Source organism: Coptis chinensis, chromosome 3, assembly GCF_015680905.1.
Source record: "Coptis chinensis isolate HL-2020 chromosome 3, ASM1568090v1, whole genome shotgun sequence".
NCBI lineage: Eukaryota > Viridiplantae > Streptophyta > Magnoliopsida > Ranunculales > Ranunculaceae > Coptis > Coptis chinensis.
In genome coordinates this window covers 112107127-112124552 of record NC_141458.1, presented here as the reverse complement: position 1 = coordinate 112124552, position 17426 = coordinate 112107127, and the positions used below count along the sequence as shown (strand labels likewise).

General features: G+C 31.4%; 1 protein-coding gene across 1 annotated transcript; it reads right to left on the bottom strand.

Annotated features, from left to right (window-relative positions):
- Window positions 1-1978: 1978 nt before the first annotated feature.
- Window positions 1979-17401, bottom strand: LOC147513032 (uncharacterized). The gene is made up of 2 exons (XM_086598846.1): window positions 17385-17401; window positions 1979-2892 (listed from the first exon to the last, which is right to left on the bottom strand). The coding sequence occupies exons 1-2, from the start codon at window positions 17399-17401 to the stop codon at window positions 2094-2096; spliced, it is 816 nt and encodes a 271-aa protein (XP_086454972.1). The 3' UTR covers window positions 1979-2093.
- Window positions 17402-17426: the final 25 nt, after the last annotated feature.

Genomic DNA, 17426 nt, shown 5'->3' with positions numbered 1-17426 from the left:
GTTTTGTTTTATCCTGGATTTTCAGAAGATGGAATAGGGTGTGGATAATTTCCTATTTTTAATTTTCTAGAAATTTAGGGTGTGACAGATAATAAAATCAAATTGCATGGATCCATGATATTTTGACATTATAATTCGACTGCATGTGGTAATTATAGTTGGCAAGGTTTCAAGAATATTTCTTAGCATAACGGACTTATGGAGCCAAAGATTATGTAGCTGAAAATTGGTACATACGGCGCAGGCATTGAATTTACTATAGTGGACAGTGGACTAGTGTTTCTGCACATGGGGTGAAGCCCAATTTTAAAAGCACGAGTAGAATTGACTTCGTGTCAATGATTTTGTTTTCAAGAAAACAGAATATACTAGGTACAGAAACAGAATACAAACAACCGGAGGTAAACGGCAAGATGACCACGCCATGGTAAGCAACAAGAAACAAATTATGTGTTCTGAAACCCACAAAATTTGATTTAAACAGTTGTTTGGAAAGAATACGCGACCTGGCACAGTGGCACACCTTGTGAGTTGCATTCGCTAAGCGCACACACGGGAGCGTTGCCTGCTAGGTTCCTATTTTACCTGGGAGTCTACAACAAAAGATATCTTCCATACACATACTTGGGGAAAGAGTGAGATTTGTGAATAAGTCAGTGCTCATGTTAGTGTAGATTCACATCGATGGGTAGGTACAGGGTATCTGAATTCATATGCAGTGTTCTTTTCCCATAAAAACAATCTCCAATTTGGTAACTCATGGATAGTCTGAGACACTCTGTATGATATTTAATCTTGATCATTTTGAAATTTCAACTTGAAAGAAACCTAACATGAAATCACACTAGTGGTAAATTATATCGCCTGTTATCGACAACAAGAAAGGGACCACACACCGTCTGCACCAAACCCGTCCTTAATTCCAGGAGAAGCTTGTTGTTAGAACATACAAGTACCACCAAAGAGTTGTAATTGCACAATATACTGTTCATATATACGATTACCTAACAACCCGCTAAAACGACATCGAAATGGGACCCTTTGCACTCCTTTGCACTTTAACACTTTTGTTTCTTCAAATAACCCAACAAAATGGCATCATTGGTCGTTAGTGAAGACATCGTACTGAAAACCAAAAGGTGATTAATAACTTGTAGACAAATCTCAAAAAGGGACAAAATTAAGATATATACATGTGAATGACATTAAGGAGATAAAAATGAAACCATCTATATTATCTCAGTTAGTCATCTCCAATGGAGTATATAGTATATACAACTCCACATATGTGTCACATAGGTGCCACTAGGATTTTATAACTTTTCTTACACACTAATAATTTACACACTCAAAATGGTATCCAATGCAATAATGAAGTTTAAAAGTTTGTAAAATTAAAAAATTGAGAAAAAAACGACAGTCAAAGTCCGTCACAAATGGTTTAACTAAAAAATAATCACTTTGAGTCCGTAATTTACTAAAACTTACCCAACCCATAAATGACAGTTTTTGCCCGTCGCAAACGCTATAATTCTCAAAAAAAATAAAACAGACGTGAGTGAGTTTATGTGACGTCCGAATTCCTTTTTAGTTGGGACGTTACTTCAAGTGACGCCCAAGATATTTATTAACTAATAGCGGGATAGAGAATTCCCCCACTCTCTATTAACTATTAGCTTATCACCTGGGATTTAAACCCCCTATTGGAAACATATTTTTGATATTTAGAGTGTAAATTTTACATTTTAAACAATTTACACCTTTCATTGGAGATGTCCTTAGTCAATTTTCTTTTTTTGCTTACAATTAATGCATATAAAGAAAAATCAGGCCACAGCTTAATTTTGACTATACCAGATATTTGACAATTTGATTGATCAAAAAATGAAAAGCTAATATTCGCAAACATATTAAACTCGAACCATTTTAAGCTAGTAAGTTACATTCACCTGGAATCAAATGTACCAAAATTTAAAAGTTGAGAATAATAATTGATAAAAATTTTTTTGGCCAAAAAAAACGGAAATGGAAAATTGCAGAATTGGAGCAGTAGTAATACATACAAATTACACAATTTTATTTCCCTCTAACTCCTATGGTTTATAGATGATAAGAAAACAAGGCAATACAGCTCTTGAATCAAATACAAAAAGTTCACCATTATCACCACTAACTGAGTCAAACCCAACTCGGCCTTCCAAAAACGACTCAACACCGAGTCGTTTACACACTCTACCCGCAATAACTCGACAAACCAACATTGCTCTTCTTCCTTTCCCACCACCAAAACTTTCATGTGCCCTACCACTTCCAGAATAAGTACAAATCGTCCGATTCTTACCCGAAAACTCACAGAGTCCACTCATATCATAAATCGCTCCTGCTGTGGGTCCTACACAGTAGAATCTCATAACCTCATTACCATCAGCAAGACATCTACCACCATCACCCGAACCTACCCGACACTTGACAACATGTCTGTATTCTTCAAAACGAGTAACGGTCCTTGGCGGGTTATTCACCTTTAAAACCATCTCGATCCGACCCGAAAAAGAGTTCACTGGTGACCAGCTTGTGTGAAAAATTATCCGGACAACATTATGAGAAGGGTTTTCTTCAGGAAGTTCAGTTAAGGTAGGGAAAAATGGGTCACTACTTCTTTTATTGGTCCGGACTCGAGGTACCGAGTCTGAATCTGGGGTGTTGGATTTCGAATGGTATCTCGAGGTGGATTTCGTGGAAGAAGCAGGTGATGGGGTTTGAGATTTTCTTGGGTTCTTCTTCTTTTTGTTCTTGTTTGTTTCAATAACGTCTTTGAGATTTTGAACACTTTTATACAACTTGCAGAAGGGAGAAGATGGGTTGAGTGTTTTGCGTTTGGAGTGTAAACGTCTTCAAGTGCATTGGACTTACACTGTAAAGACTTAACCCAACTAGTCGACATTAACAACGACGAGCCAAAAGAGCTTGAGAAGGTGAGGTTTGAGGGTTTCTTTTTGCTTTCAAAGACAAGTTTGAGTACTTGTCTGTTTTTTTTCTTTGTTTCTATTTTCTCTCTCATTCATTCAAAGGAGATATAAATGGAATGGAGACAGTTGCGTCGTTGATTTAGGGAAAAGAAGAGTTATAGTGTACGACAAGGTTTGAGATAAAATATGTAAACGGGGTTGAATTTGGGACACGTGGTATAGGTTTGGTGGTCAGAGGCAAAGGGGATAATTTTTTGTTAGATAATTATTATTTTCGTTAAATTTGGAATGATTACATTTCTAGTGGTTTTCATCATAAGGATTAAGGATCTTCCAAAATATAATTATCTTTTTTTGAAAAAAATATAAAGCATCAAAACATTATAATAATGAAATATTGTCATTGACTTGTTTTGTGTCTTTTATCGATGATCAAGCTTTTACAATTTGCGAAAGTTTCAACTTTGAGATTGTGCATCATCAACGCGTTGCTATATTTTTTTTGTAATGGACACGGCTTTTAATGATCAAAATTCATAAAAACAAGTCAAGCACTAAAGCATTTGGACAAAAATTGAGGTTTTTATTTCGGATGGAAATAGTTGTCACATTCTAATTTTCTTTTTTATTTTTTGGGCCCAACAGTAGAAAAGGCCAACGATACAAAATTGAGTCATTTTGATTTTTTATTAAAAAAAATAAGAAAATGTTGGACAGCAAAACTTGTCCCGTGCGACTCATTTCTATTTTTCTCAATATTTTAGTTTGGAATTTGACAATTGTTAGAATAAAAACTGTGTTTTGGTAGCGCGTTGGGAGTCAAAATTGCCAAATTCATTTCCATCTGTCACATTAGAAATGAGATTTGGCAATGTGTTGATGATGCTCTAATGGTCTTGTCGCATAGACGGCCTAGTTTGTGATTCCAAACGGAATCTCATAATTCCATCGAATATTTCAATTTTTGGAGAAACGGTAATAATGATGTAAGGGTCGAATAATGCAAATTTCAAATTTTGGAATTTTGGTTTGAAGTGATTGAAATTTTGACAATTTCATTCAAAATCCCAAACTATGATCTTACATAATATGTTCTATTGGTGTTTTTATTCCACCATTTGACGAATCGATTGTACGGACCTAATATTTTTAAGATGTTAATAAAAATGTACACGCATTACTATATGATGTTATTTTAAGTCAAGGTCTTCATGGAAAAAGAAAAAAAAAAGAATATCGTAAGTGGAATAGTGAAAATGTAGATTAAAATTTACAGCCGATGCTATTCAGCTCATAGTTTACGATTTTGGAATTACTTGAATTCTAAAACTGGAATTCCAACTAGAAATTCGACGCAATCCAACTAAATTCCAGAATTAATATTTTTTTTCCGACCATATATTGTCATTTCGATACCATTTGTATTTTTTCAAAAACCAAAATATTTAGCAACATTATGAAATTCCGTTTGAAACTATGATTCATTCGAAACTATGATTCAATGGTTGCAATTTCTTAGATGACCAAAGAAAATGTATTTGTGTGGTGGAAGTATTAAAAACCACATAAAAACTTGTAAGAACGCTCAAGTTGTTCTTACAATACTTTGAGAATTCACCGTAAAAAAACCCATGCTTTGAGAATTTGCATGTGAGAATTTGCATGTTCTTCCACATTGAAATCACTTATTTTATATATAATGCATAGACTACAGTATGTATGATAGTAACACCCATGTTATTTGGATCATGGCATAAATGGACATGCATTGTCACACTCCCGCCCGAACCAAATGTCGGAATTCTAATAGATATTTCGGTTTAAAAAAAAACATAAAAAACAACATAGGATTGAAATATTGATGATTTCGAAATTAATTGAAATCAAAATATACATGGGTCAAAATATTGTAAATTTTGATTTTTTAGATTTTTAAAATTCCGATAATTCTAAAATCCCGAACTATAGTCACACTCGAAAACTTTGCAGAATGACATAAGTTTTGTTCTAGTTAGATGGACTGTTAATTAATTCAAATTGTAGAAATTGTAGATTGAATTTCTTATCAATTATTTTTTCTGCCATTGCTAATTTGCTATTACCATTTTCTACTTAATATATTATTATTCTTATTATTTTTCAGACAAGTTAACTTTTCCAATTACTTCTTAGTATATATATTCACTTAAAGTTCTTGATATAGATTTAATTCTAACATACAATTCAACTTAATTGGGAGCATGGGACATTGAGATCCTACAAGGCCTACCACATATAAAAAGTTGATATTTGGTAGTAAGCTAGCATGCAATGCAGCCTGGTTCCCAGGGATCGAGATTCTTCAGGCGTGGGGGCAAAGTCTGGCAACTTCCTTAGAACACAGAGAAATGCGAGTTTGATTTCTTTAGAATTCAAATTCTGTTAATTAGCTCAATATTTTGGAGACTTTTTACGGTTAAGTGCAGGTTGTGTTTAGCATTTGGCATAAAAAAGATTTAACTTTATTGCTTAAACATAGATCAGGTTGTCTTCTTCTGATGGTTTTGTCTCCTTGAACATTTGTTTGGGATAAAAAAAGAGTGCGAGATGCTCACTTTCATAATTAGAAGTCTCACTACAACTAGGGAAAAGTAAAAGAAAAACTGTCGTTTTCTAAAATTTCAAATTCAGTGCTCTTTTGACAGGTTCCATTCTCCTTCTATTCTATTCTCATTGCTCCCACAGGTTCAAACTCCATGTATTGCCACCCAAAGTAGCTCCTGTGCCGACTTATTCTTGGAAGATGAGTCACTAATTAAGGTACTAATAAAGTAATTAAGGTTTTCTTAGCCACGGACTTGTTTACAAATGAGGGACATATTTTTCAATGGATCTTTAATTGACTATTACTAATCTACTGTTATATGAGTAAGTAGGCCATCGTCTTGGTTTAGTAACCTACGATTTTCTCTCTTAAATGTCATCCAACCATGCCCATTTAATGCTTGAAAATGTCACTTAGGAAAACATTTTCCCCATATATATATGCTTTGGAATTTAATCTCGTGCAGGATACAGCCTTCCGTTCCTTCAAGGTGGGCCCAAGAAATCTAAGTATCCCAAAAAAAGATCGACAATCCAGGTATCCAACAAGTTGAAATCATGACTTCTTGACCGCTTTTAATATCACAAATTGACTACTAAAATCTTCGAGTCTGGTTGGTGTATTCCTTACTTTGAAAGAGTTCTCAAGTTTGAGTCTCTTATCTTGTGTGGGATGATCATATGGAGTTCCTTTCAGGGGTAAGGGTGGAATTTGAGCTGAGGCCTCGGAATTCGGTTTGGGCTTGGCGCTCGGTTCTAGTTCGCTCGTTTAACTATATGAGCTGAGCTCAAGCTTAAATTAAAGCTTGTGTAACAAATGAGCTTGATGAAGCTCGGCTCGTTTAGCTCAAATAGCACATTTATAGTGTAACTAGTTTTCGAACCCGTCCTACGAACGGGTGCCGTTATATTAAATTATTCTAAAAAATATTAACAATTATACATAGCTATGAGATATATATGATAATTATATTAATCACTCATTCAAATTTCTTGCACTACTCTCAATAAAAAAGAAAACGCCAAACCTTGATAAAACTTATTGACTTCTTTTAGTTGTTAGGTTTAACAATTGAAGTTTGATTGAAGTTTTATGAGAATGCTCAATGTGGCGAAGATGATATTGAAACTACTTGAATAGTAAGACACTCTCAATCATAATAAAATAATTATGATAAACATTATTTAAAATGCAAAATTATACTTGTTGAGACATTATATTCCCCCTACAAATAATACAATTATGTTTCGAGGTTAGTTCAATGCATTTGCATCAAGTTTTCGATTTTCTGTTAATTATTCATTGAGGTTAGTTCAATGTAGTTATTGCATCTAGTTTCTAATTTCCCATAAATTATTCTTTGAGGTTAGTTCAATGCAGTTGCATCAAATTTTCGATTTCTCGTTAATTATTCTTTAAGGTTAATTGGTGCATTTGCATTAAGTTTATGATTTCGTTAGTTATTCATTAAGGTTAATTTAGTGCGGTTGCATCCGGTTTTTCGATGTTTTTTAATTAGTTTTGATATTACTTTCATTGCATTTCCATCTAGGTTCCAATTTCTCATTAATTACTCTTTCAGATTAGTTCAATACATCTGCATCCAGTTTCTGATTTCTAGTTAATTATTTTTAGAGGTTAGTTCGATGTTCAATGCATTTGCATCTAGTTTCAAATTTTGGGTTATTTATGCTTTGAAGTTAGTTCGACCAGTTACATCCGATTTCTGATTTCTAGTTAACTATTCTTTGAGATTATTTCAACGCATTTGTATCAAGTTTCTGATTTCCCGTTAAATATTCCTCAAGATATTGCATCCATTTCGATTTACCGTTAGTTAATATTTGATTTTAGTTTTATACAATTGCATCCAGTTTCGATTTTTCATTAATTATTCTTTGAGGTTAGCTCAATGTAGTTGCATCAATTTTTCGATTTCTAGTTAATTGTTCTTTGAGGTTAGTTCAATATCAAGTTTCCGATTTCCCATTAATTATTTTTTGAGGTTAGTTCAATGTAGTTGCATTAAATTTATACTTTCTTGTTAATTATTCATTGAGATTAGTTCAATGCAGTTACATCTATTTTTTTCGATATTTCTTTTAATTAGTCTTTGAGATTAGTTCATTGCATTTGCATTTGAGGTTTCAATATAGACTTCCGTTAATAACTCTTTGAGGTTAGTTCAATATAGATGCATCAAAAACTATATATATATATATATATTATATATATATATATATGCATCAACCAAATGCATTCAATATATATTTTTTGATTATTTATGCTTTGAGGTTAGTTCGATGCAATTACATCCGGTTTCTAATTTTTTGTTAACTATTCTTTGAGGTTATTTCAATGCATTTGCATCTAGTTTTACGATTTCCGCTAATTATTCTATGAGGTTAGTTCCTTGATTTATTCGATTTTTTATTTTATATTAATTATTTTTTAGATTAGTTCAATGCATTTGCATCCAGTGTTCGATTTCCCGTTAATTATTATTTGAAGTTTGTTTGATGTATTTGCATACCGTTTCCAATTTCCGATTAAATATTTTTTAAGGATTTGCATCCAGTTTCTAATTTATCGTTAGTTATTTTCTGACGTTAGTTTAATGCAGTTACATCCAGTTTCTGATTTTTAGTTAATTACTTTTTGAGTATGGTTTATTGTATTTACATTAAGTTTCCAATTTCCTTTTAATTACTCTTTGAGCTCAGTTCAATGTATTTGAATCTAGTTTCTGATTTTCTTTTAATTATCCAATGTGGTGTGTAATATTAACTTCAAACAGGACATAAAAATAAATTATGTTTGATTTACTATGTGGGATCATCAAAAATTATCTAGTTCCCGATTTCCAGTTAATTATTATTTAAATTATATATGACTCACTATGTGGGATCTTCAAAGATTATCTACGAACGTGTGATGTTATATTAATTATTCTGAAAAATATTTGCAACTATATATGCAGAACTATTATATATGAATATTATATTGATCACTCATCCAAATTTCTTATAACGTGAAAACCCCACTATCCATTAAAAAAAAAATAACTCACCCTTGATAAAACCCTTCAACTTCATTTTGTTGTTTAATAATAGAAGTTTGATTAAAGTTTTGTGAGATTGCATAATAAAGCGAAGTTCATATTGAAGCTACTTGAATAGCAAGGCGTTCCCAATCATACGAAAAGAGATAAGATAAATACTATTTTAAATGCAAAACTATACTTATCGAGACATTCCTACAACATATAACACAACTATGTTTTGATGTTAGTTTAATGCTTCCTCCAATTGGTGATCAAATTAAGGTCAACATAGATGGGGATTCTAGAGGGAACCCAGATCCAGCTAGGTTGGGTGGATCCTTTAGAAATGTTTATGGTGATTTTGTCTTACTCTTGAGCAAAGGGTATCGGAATTGCGGACAACAACTATCTGGTAGAAGTACATGGTTATATTGGAGAGTGTGGAGCTTGCCCTTTCAAAAAGGATGAAGCAATCTCTTGGTGGAATCATATTTGGCGGAAATCCACGACTTTTAACTCATGGGGCATCCCTTGGCAACTCCTATGTAGATGGAAAATTTGCACGAAGGTGCAAAGTTTGAAAGTGTAGCACAATTTGGAGAGAGGCTAACCTAGTCTTGACCCGGTGACAAAATTTGGATCTTTCTTAGTTGAGAATGAGGCTTTTGTATCAAATGGCAGACCCCCATGGTTATATGAATGGGAGGTTCCATATGGTTGCTATTTTAGAATATCTTGAACCTACATCGTATAGCATGTAGGTTTCACCACTCCTGTACAATTCTTTTATTTCGTTTCTTTCCTTAATTCAATTTACACTTACTGAGAAAAAAAAAGGTTAGTTTAATGCATTTGCATCCAGTTTCTGATTTTCAATTCCATTATTTATTTTTTGATGATAGTTCAATACAGTTGCATTTAGTTTTCGATTTTGCGTTATTTATTTTTTGAGGTTAGTTCAATGCATTTGCATCAAATTTCCTATTAATTATTCTTTGAGGTCAGTTCAATGCATTTGCATCTAATTTCCGATTTTCCGTTAATTATTCTTTGAGATTATTTTAATACATTTGCATCCAATTTTTGATTTCTCGTTTATTATTCGATAAGGTTGCATTTGCATTTAGTTTCTGATTTTCTATCACTTATTGTTTGAGGTTAGTTCAATGAATTTGCATCCAGTTTTTTGATTTTTTCGTTAATAATTTCTTGAGGTTAGTTCAATGCATTTGCATCCAGTTTATTTTTGAGATTAGTTCAACGGTTGCATCCGGTTTTCGATTTCCATTAATTATTATTTAAAATTAGTTCTACGCATTTTCATCTTGTTCCCAATTTATAGTTAATTTTTCTTTGATGTTAGTTCAATGCAGTTGCATCAAGTTTTTGATTTCCCATTAATTTAATCATTGAGGGTTAGTTCAATGCATTTCCAACCAGTTTTCGATTTCTCGACAATTTTTTTTTTTTTATGTTAATTCGATATATTTGCATCAAAGTTTTGATTTTTCGTTAATTATTCTTTGAGGTTAGTTTAATACAGTTGTATTCATAGTCCGATTTCTCATTAATTACTTTTTAAGACTAGTTTAATGTTTGCATTTGCATAAAGTTTCCGATTTTCGTTAAATATTATTTGAGGTTAGTTCGATGCATTTGCATCGGGTTTTCATTTCTCATTAATTGTTCTTTGAGCTTAGTTTCATGTAGTATTATATATATTTTAAAATATTTGTCATTATTGGTTTGCCGTTATTTTTATTTTTATTTTTTATATATGTGAGCTTGCATTAATTATGTTTTAATATATAATATAATGAATAACATTGCATCAAATAATATAGCTATAATAAATTTTAATACATAGCTATAAGAGTAGAAAGCTATATTATTTAGGAAAAGTTGGAGACTTTGTGAAACTCTATATGGGATTGGTTCTTTATTTATGTCCTACTTTTTCGTAATTAGTAAATAGTAATAAAGTTTGGAAAAAACTGGAGTCTCTGTGAGTGTTCCAAAAAATAGATTGGTGAGGGGTATAGCTATAACTAGATTTTGGACCCGGGCATACGCCCGGGATCTATTAAATATTTTGTTTGCTAAAAAGGCTTTACAAAATGTCTCACACAAATTTTCGAATAAGAATATATTTTTATTGATAATAAACCGAAATACGTTAATGAGCAGCGATTATGATGCATAAGTACTTGGAAACTAAGAGATCAAATTGAGATTGCCTCTTCACTTTGTGGTTTAAGATATTAATCCATAATTTTCAAATATAATTATCTTAAACTCGATTTAGCTTGTATAATAGTTTTCTTAGATTTATGGTGATTTAGAGGCAAATTTTCGAATCAGAATATATTTTTATTGAAAATAAACCGAAATCGTTAATGAGCAGCGATTATGGTGTATAAGTACTTGGAAACTAAGGGATCAAATTGAGATAGCCTCTTCACTTTGTTGTTTAGGATATTAATCTGTAATTTTCAAATGGAATTATCTTAAACGATCTAGCTTGTATAATAGTTTTATTATATTTATGATGATTCATGTAAATCATCACCTTTCAAAGATATACTAATGTGTACAAATCACTAAAACAGATTGATTGTTTCCATATCCTCAAATAATACACTACTCCCACTTGAAAAATTTATCACATGAGCGTGTCCTACAAACGGGTGTCGTTATATTAAATTATTTAAAAAATATTAGCAACTATGCATAGCTATGAGATATGAAAATTATATTAATTACTCATTTAAATTTCTTGCACCACTCTCTATAAAAGGAATCATCAAACCTTGATAAAACTTATTTTTTTATTGTTAGGTTTAACAATAGAAGTTTGATTGAAGTTTTGTGAGAATGTCCAATGTGGCGAAGATAATATTGAAGCTACTTGAATAGCAAGGCATTCCCAATCATAATAAAAGAATTATGATAAACACTACTTAAAATGCAAAACTATATTTGTGGAGACATTTATTCCCCCTACATATAATACAAATATGTTTTAGGGTTATTAGTTCAATGCATTTGCATCAAGTTTCTGATTTTCCATTAATTATTCTTTGAGGTTAGTTTAATGTAGTACGTTGCATCCAGTTTCCAAATTCTCATTAATTATTCATTGAGGTTAGTTCAATGCAGTTGCATCAAGTTTCTAATTTCTCGTTCATTATTATTTGAGGTTAGTTCAGTGCAATTGCATCCACTTAATGATTTCCCGTTAGTTATTCATTAAGATTAATTCAATACAGTTACATCAAGTTTTTCATGTTTCATTAATTAGTATTTGAGATTAGTTCATTACATTTGCATCCGGTTCCAATCTCCGTTAATTACTCTTTGAGGTTAGTTCAATACATCTGCATTCAATTTTTAATTTCAAATTAATTGTTTTTTCTAGGTTAGTTCGATAGTTTACAATTTCTATACAAATTGCATATATGTAAGAGTCTATTTTTATAAACTCACTTTTTGTTTTGGGTTCCTAATTACTTGTAATTACTCATGTGAGAAGGCTAAAAAAGCGGACATTTATGCTTTGAGGTCAGTGTGATCTGATTACATCCGACTTCGATTTTCAGTTAACTATTTTTTGAGATTATTTCAATGTATTTGCATCAAATTTCTGATTTCCCGTTAGTTAATCTCTGATTTTAGTTTAATGCAGTTGCATCCAGTTTTTGGTTTTCCATTAATTATTCTTTGAGGTTAGTTCAATGTAATTGCATCCAATTTTTGATTTTATGTTAATTGTTTTTTGAGGTTAGTTCAATGTATTTGCATCAAGCTTTCGATTTTTCATTAATTATTTTTTAAGGTTAGTTCAATGCAATTACATCAAATTTATAATTTCCCGTTAATTATTCATTTAGGTTAGTTCAGTGTAGTTTCATCTACTTTTCAATGTTTGGCTAATTAGTCTCTTTGAGATTAGTTCATTGCATATGATCCAGTTTCTGATTTCTCGTTAATAACTCTTTAAGATTAGTTCAATACATGCATCTTGTTTCGATTATTTATGCTTTGAGGTTAATTAGATTTGCAACTATATATGATTTTTTATTTCCCGTTAATTATTCTTTGAGATTATTTCAATGCATTTATATTTAATTTCTGATTTTCCACCAATTATTCTATGAGGTTAGTTCAATGCAGTTGTATCGTTTTTTTTTTTATTTTATGTCAATTATTTTTTGAGTTTAGTTCAATGCATTTGCACCCAGTTTTTGGTTTCCCATTAATTATTATCTGAGGTTTGTTTGATGTATTTGCATATTGTTTCCTATTTCTCGTTAAATATTTTTCAAAGATTTGCATCCAATTTCTAATTTCGTGTTAGTTATTATCTGACATTAGTTTAATGCAATTGCACCCGGTCAATTTTCAATTTATAGTTAATTACTTTTTGAGTTTAGTTTATTGCATTTGCATAAAGTTTCCGATTTCCCGTTAAATACTCTTTAAGCTCAGTTATGTATTTGAATCCAATTTTCAATTTCCTTTTAATTATCCATTGTGGTGTGTAATACAACGCGTCATCGATCTATCGTAGTGTCCTTGCAAACATGACATAAAAAGTAAATTATGCTTGATTTACTATATGTGGGATCATCGAAGATTATCCAGGTTCGATTTCCATTAATTATTTTTTAAATTATGCATGACTCACTATGTGGAATCTTCAAAGATTATCTCTGAGCGGTGTTGTTATATTACTTATTCTGAAAAAATATTTGCAAATATGCATAACTATTATATATTAATATTATATTAATCACTCAACCAAATTTCTTATAACGTGAAAACCTCACTCTCCATTAGAAAAAAAGAACTTACCTTTGATAAAACCATTCAACTTCATTTTGTTGTTTAATAATAGAAGTTTGATTGAAGTTTTGTGAGATTGCCTAATAATGTGAAGTTCATATATATATTGAAGCTACTTGAATAGCAATGAGTTCCCAATCATACGTAAAGAGATAAGATAAACATCATTTTAAATGCAAAACTATATTTATCGAGATATACCCACAACATATAACCCAACTATGTTTTGAGATTAGTTTAATTCATTTGCATCCAGTTTCTGATTTTTCGTTATTTATATTTTGAGGTTAGTTCAATGCGGTTGCATCCAATTTCAATTCCGTTATTTTTTTAGATCGGTTCAATGTAGTTGTATCCAGGTTTCGATTTTCGTTAATTATTCTTTTCGATTAGTTTAATACATTTGCATCCAATTTCCAATTTCCTGTTAATTGTTCTTTGAGGTCAGTTCAATGCATTTGCATCCAGTTTCTGATTTCCTGTTAATTATTATGTGAGATTAGTTTAATGTATTTGCATCCAGTTTCCGATTTCTCGTTTATTATTTGATAAAGTTGCATTTGCATCTAGTTTCCGATTTCCCATTAATTATTGTTTGAGATTAGTTCAATGAATTTGCATCCAATTTTCGATTTCCCGTTAATTATTTCTTGAGGTTAGTTTAATACATTTGCATCAATTTTATTTTGTGAGATTAGTTCAGTACAATTGCATCCGGTTTTCAATTTCTCGTTAATTATTTTTTAAGATTAGTTCCACGCATTTGCATCGTGTTTCCAATTTATAATTAATTTTTCTTTGAGGTTAGTTCAATGAATTTGCGTCCAGTTTCCGATTTCCCGTTAATTATTTCTTGAGGTTAGTTCAATACATTTGCATCCATTTTATTTTTGAGATTAGTTCAAAGTGCGGTTGCATCCGGTTTTCGATCTCCCGTTAATTATTTTTTAAGATTAGTTCCACGCATTTGCATCGTGTTTCAAATTTATAATTAATTTTTCTTTGAGGTTAGCTCAATGCATTTGCATCCAGTTTCTGATTTTCCGACAATTATTTTTTTATGTTAGTTTGGTGTATTTGCATCCAAGTTTAGATTTTCCATTAATTATTATTTGAGGTTAGTTTAATGCAATTGTATCCATATTCTAATTTTCTATTAATTACTTTTTAAGATTAGTTTAATGCTTGCATTTGCATCCAGTTTTTGATTTCCCGTTAACTATTATTTGAGGTTAGTTCGATGTATTTGCATCCAGTTTTCGGTTCCCTATTAATTGTTTTTTTACGTTAGTTTCATTTAGTATTATATATTTTTTAAAATATTTGTCATTATTACTTTGCCGTTATTTTTTTTTTTTTCATTTTCTATTATATATTTTTGCGAGGTTATTTTTTGTATAATTGTTTTAACTATGTTTTGAGGCATTATTAAGGATATATTGAAATAAGTTGGTGTTTTATTATAGACACTAAAATTGTATGATTTGTAATAGGGAATTAGTTTATACAAATCACCTATTTTTAGCAATTTTTTTTTTTATTTGATCAAATATATAAGAATTGGAACACTAAAAGTGTTTGATTCGTAATAGGAAATTACCTTTTACAAATCACCTATTTTTTAATAATTTTTTTTATTTGATAAAATATATAAGAATTGGAAATACAATCAAACTCTCTAAATATAAGAATTAGAAATACACTCAAACTCTCAAAAGAGGTTCAATGTACGTGGGATTGTAGGCTATTAGAAAATATTATCTTTCATATTATAGTGACACATGGGAGAAAAAACTATTTCTCATATTAGAGTGCCACATAGGAGAGAGAAAATCCTTCATTAGAGGTCCACATAGGAGAGAGAAAATCCTTTTAGTATATAGATAATAGATATATATATCTAAGGATTTTTGTTTTTTTTTTTTTTTTTTTTTTTTTTTTTGTAGTTAGTATTAGAGTTTACAAAAAATTTGAGACTCTGTAAAGCCTTGAAAAATAGAGACAAGAGGGTATAGCTATAATATATATCTAAGGAAAACACCGAGTGGCTCGGGCTCGACTTGGGCTTGGCTCGTTTAAACTCGGCTCAAGCTCGCTCATTTATTATATGAGCCGAGCTCGAGCTCAATTTAAAACTCATGTAATTAGCGAGCTGAGCTTAAGCACGATAAAGCTCGACTTGTTTAGCTCGAATTCCACCCTTAGTCCAGGGTGCCTAGTCCAAGCCTATATCTTGGTTACGTTAAGAACTTGAGTCGTGCATTGCGGGGTTTAATAACAAACCCCAGTGACACAATATATTTAATTTGTTCGGCTTTAAGATGTTAACATGCGATTGTTTATCAGGTTATTGCTCCAACGGATTATTCAACTAAATGTTAGACCTGTGATTGACTCGAGTTCCAATCTTTCAACACCCTCGTTATGCTCTCTACTATACCTAAAAAAAACAAGAACTGCAACATGTGCCACTGAGATTGAGCCCATTTTGTTTCTTATTGGACGGACGCCCTGGCCCAAATTGTTCTCTAATAAGTGTTGTGTGAACTATTCAGGATTCAGGAGGTTTGTGTTACGCCAATGACAAACTTTGGTCTTATTATGCTGGGTGCATGGCTTTCCATTCTCTCAAAACTCAAAAGCGGAGAGAGTGGCGGTGGGTTTTCCCCTTATTTCTATATAACTCTCTCTATATAGAGAGTATTATTAAGGAATAGAGAGTGCATTCCAAGCGAGTTGAAATGACATGGTTTGTAAAAACTCAAATGGCGTAACTTGAAGTGGCGTGGAATGCAAAATACAATTTCATACCGCGCCATTTGAAATGGCATAGGATGGTTTTTTTTTTTTGGTTTTTATTCTATGTTGGTTGAAGTGGCATGAAAAAAAGTGGGTTTCAAACCACGCTAGTTCAAGTGGCGTAGGATTGTTCAAACCATTGCTCACCCAAACCTACTCTCTATCCGTATAACACTGTTATTTTGAGGGATAGAGATAGAGAGTGGCAGACCATTGGACTCAGCCTTACACGCTCAAACAGTATCTATTAGGGGCGACTTCGGATCGGATTAACCTCCTTTTGAATTTTTCCGAATTTTTTTTGGAGCCTAATATGTTAGCCAAATCCGATCCAATTTTTTATCGGATTCGAAATATATTTCCAATTTCGAAACTTTTATAAATTTCAGAATAATTCAGAAATTTCGGAATACTTGGTAAATTTTCAAAAATCTCTTTACTTTCAATTATTTTTAGAATATCATAAGTCAATGTTTATTGTAGGGAGAGAAAACCATGTCCACAACACCAATGTACCAACAACAATACACATTTGTTTACTGAGAAAACCCATTTTCATTCAAACAAGTGATCCAAGAAAAATGATAAAAGAACTTGCAGCCACCAATAGCAAGCATTGCATTTTGTTGAGGTTTGGGTATTTGTAATATTTCAATCTTTTTTCGTATGTGGAAATTGAAGCGTGAAGTGTCTGCATGCAGTGGCGGAGCCATGAATTTATTCCAGGGTGAGCCGATTAGCACTACAAATTTACAAATTTTCAACGCAACTCAATTAGAGAGTACACGTATTTTTCTTGCTTTTTTCTTTAGTTTAATATTTGTTAGTCTCTCGCTTTTTTTAAATGCAAACAAACAATTGCTAGTTTATTTTGTCAATTTTTAAAAATCAAATCATATTATAGTTTAGGTAACGATTTTTTTTTTTAATTTGAAAAAACGATCATATATAACTCACGCCTATTGTAATTCATAGGAGTAAACAAGATTATGAATTGCAAAGGTTAGTTCATTAATTTGTTTGTTTTGTTAATTGATAATTTCTGTAGTTAAGGTGCATCTAATTGTCTATATTTTCTATTTTATTTTTTATCATTTTTGTTTTTCTTTTGCCAGGCTATAGACCATATTTTGAACAAACTTACAGAACTACACCATCCATCTTCACTTGAAGCGCAAGTGTGTGC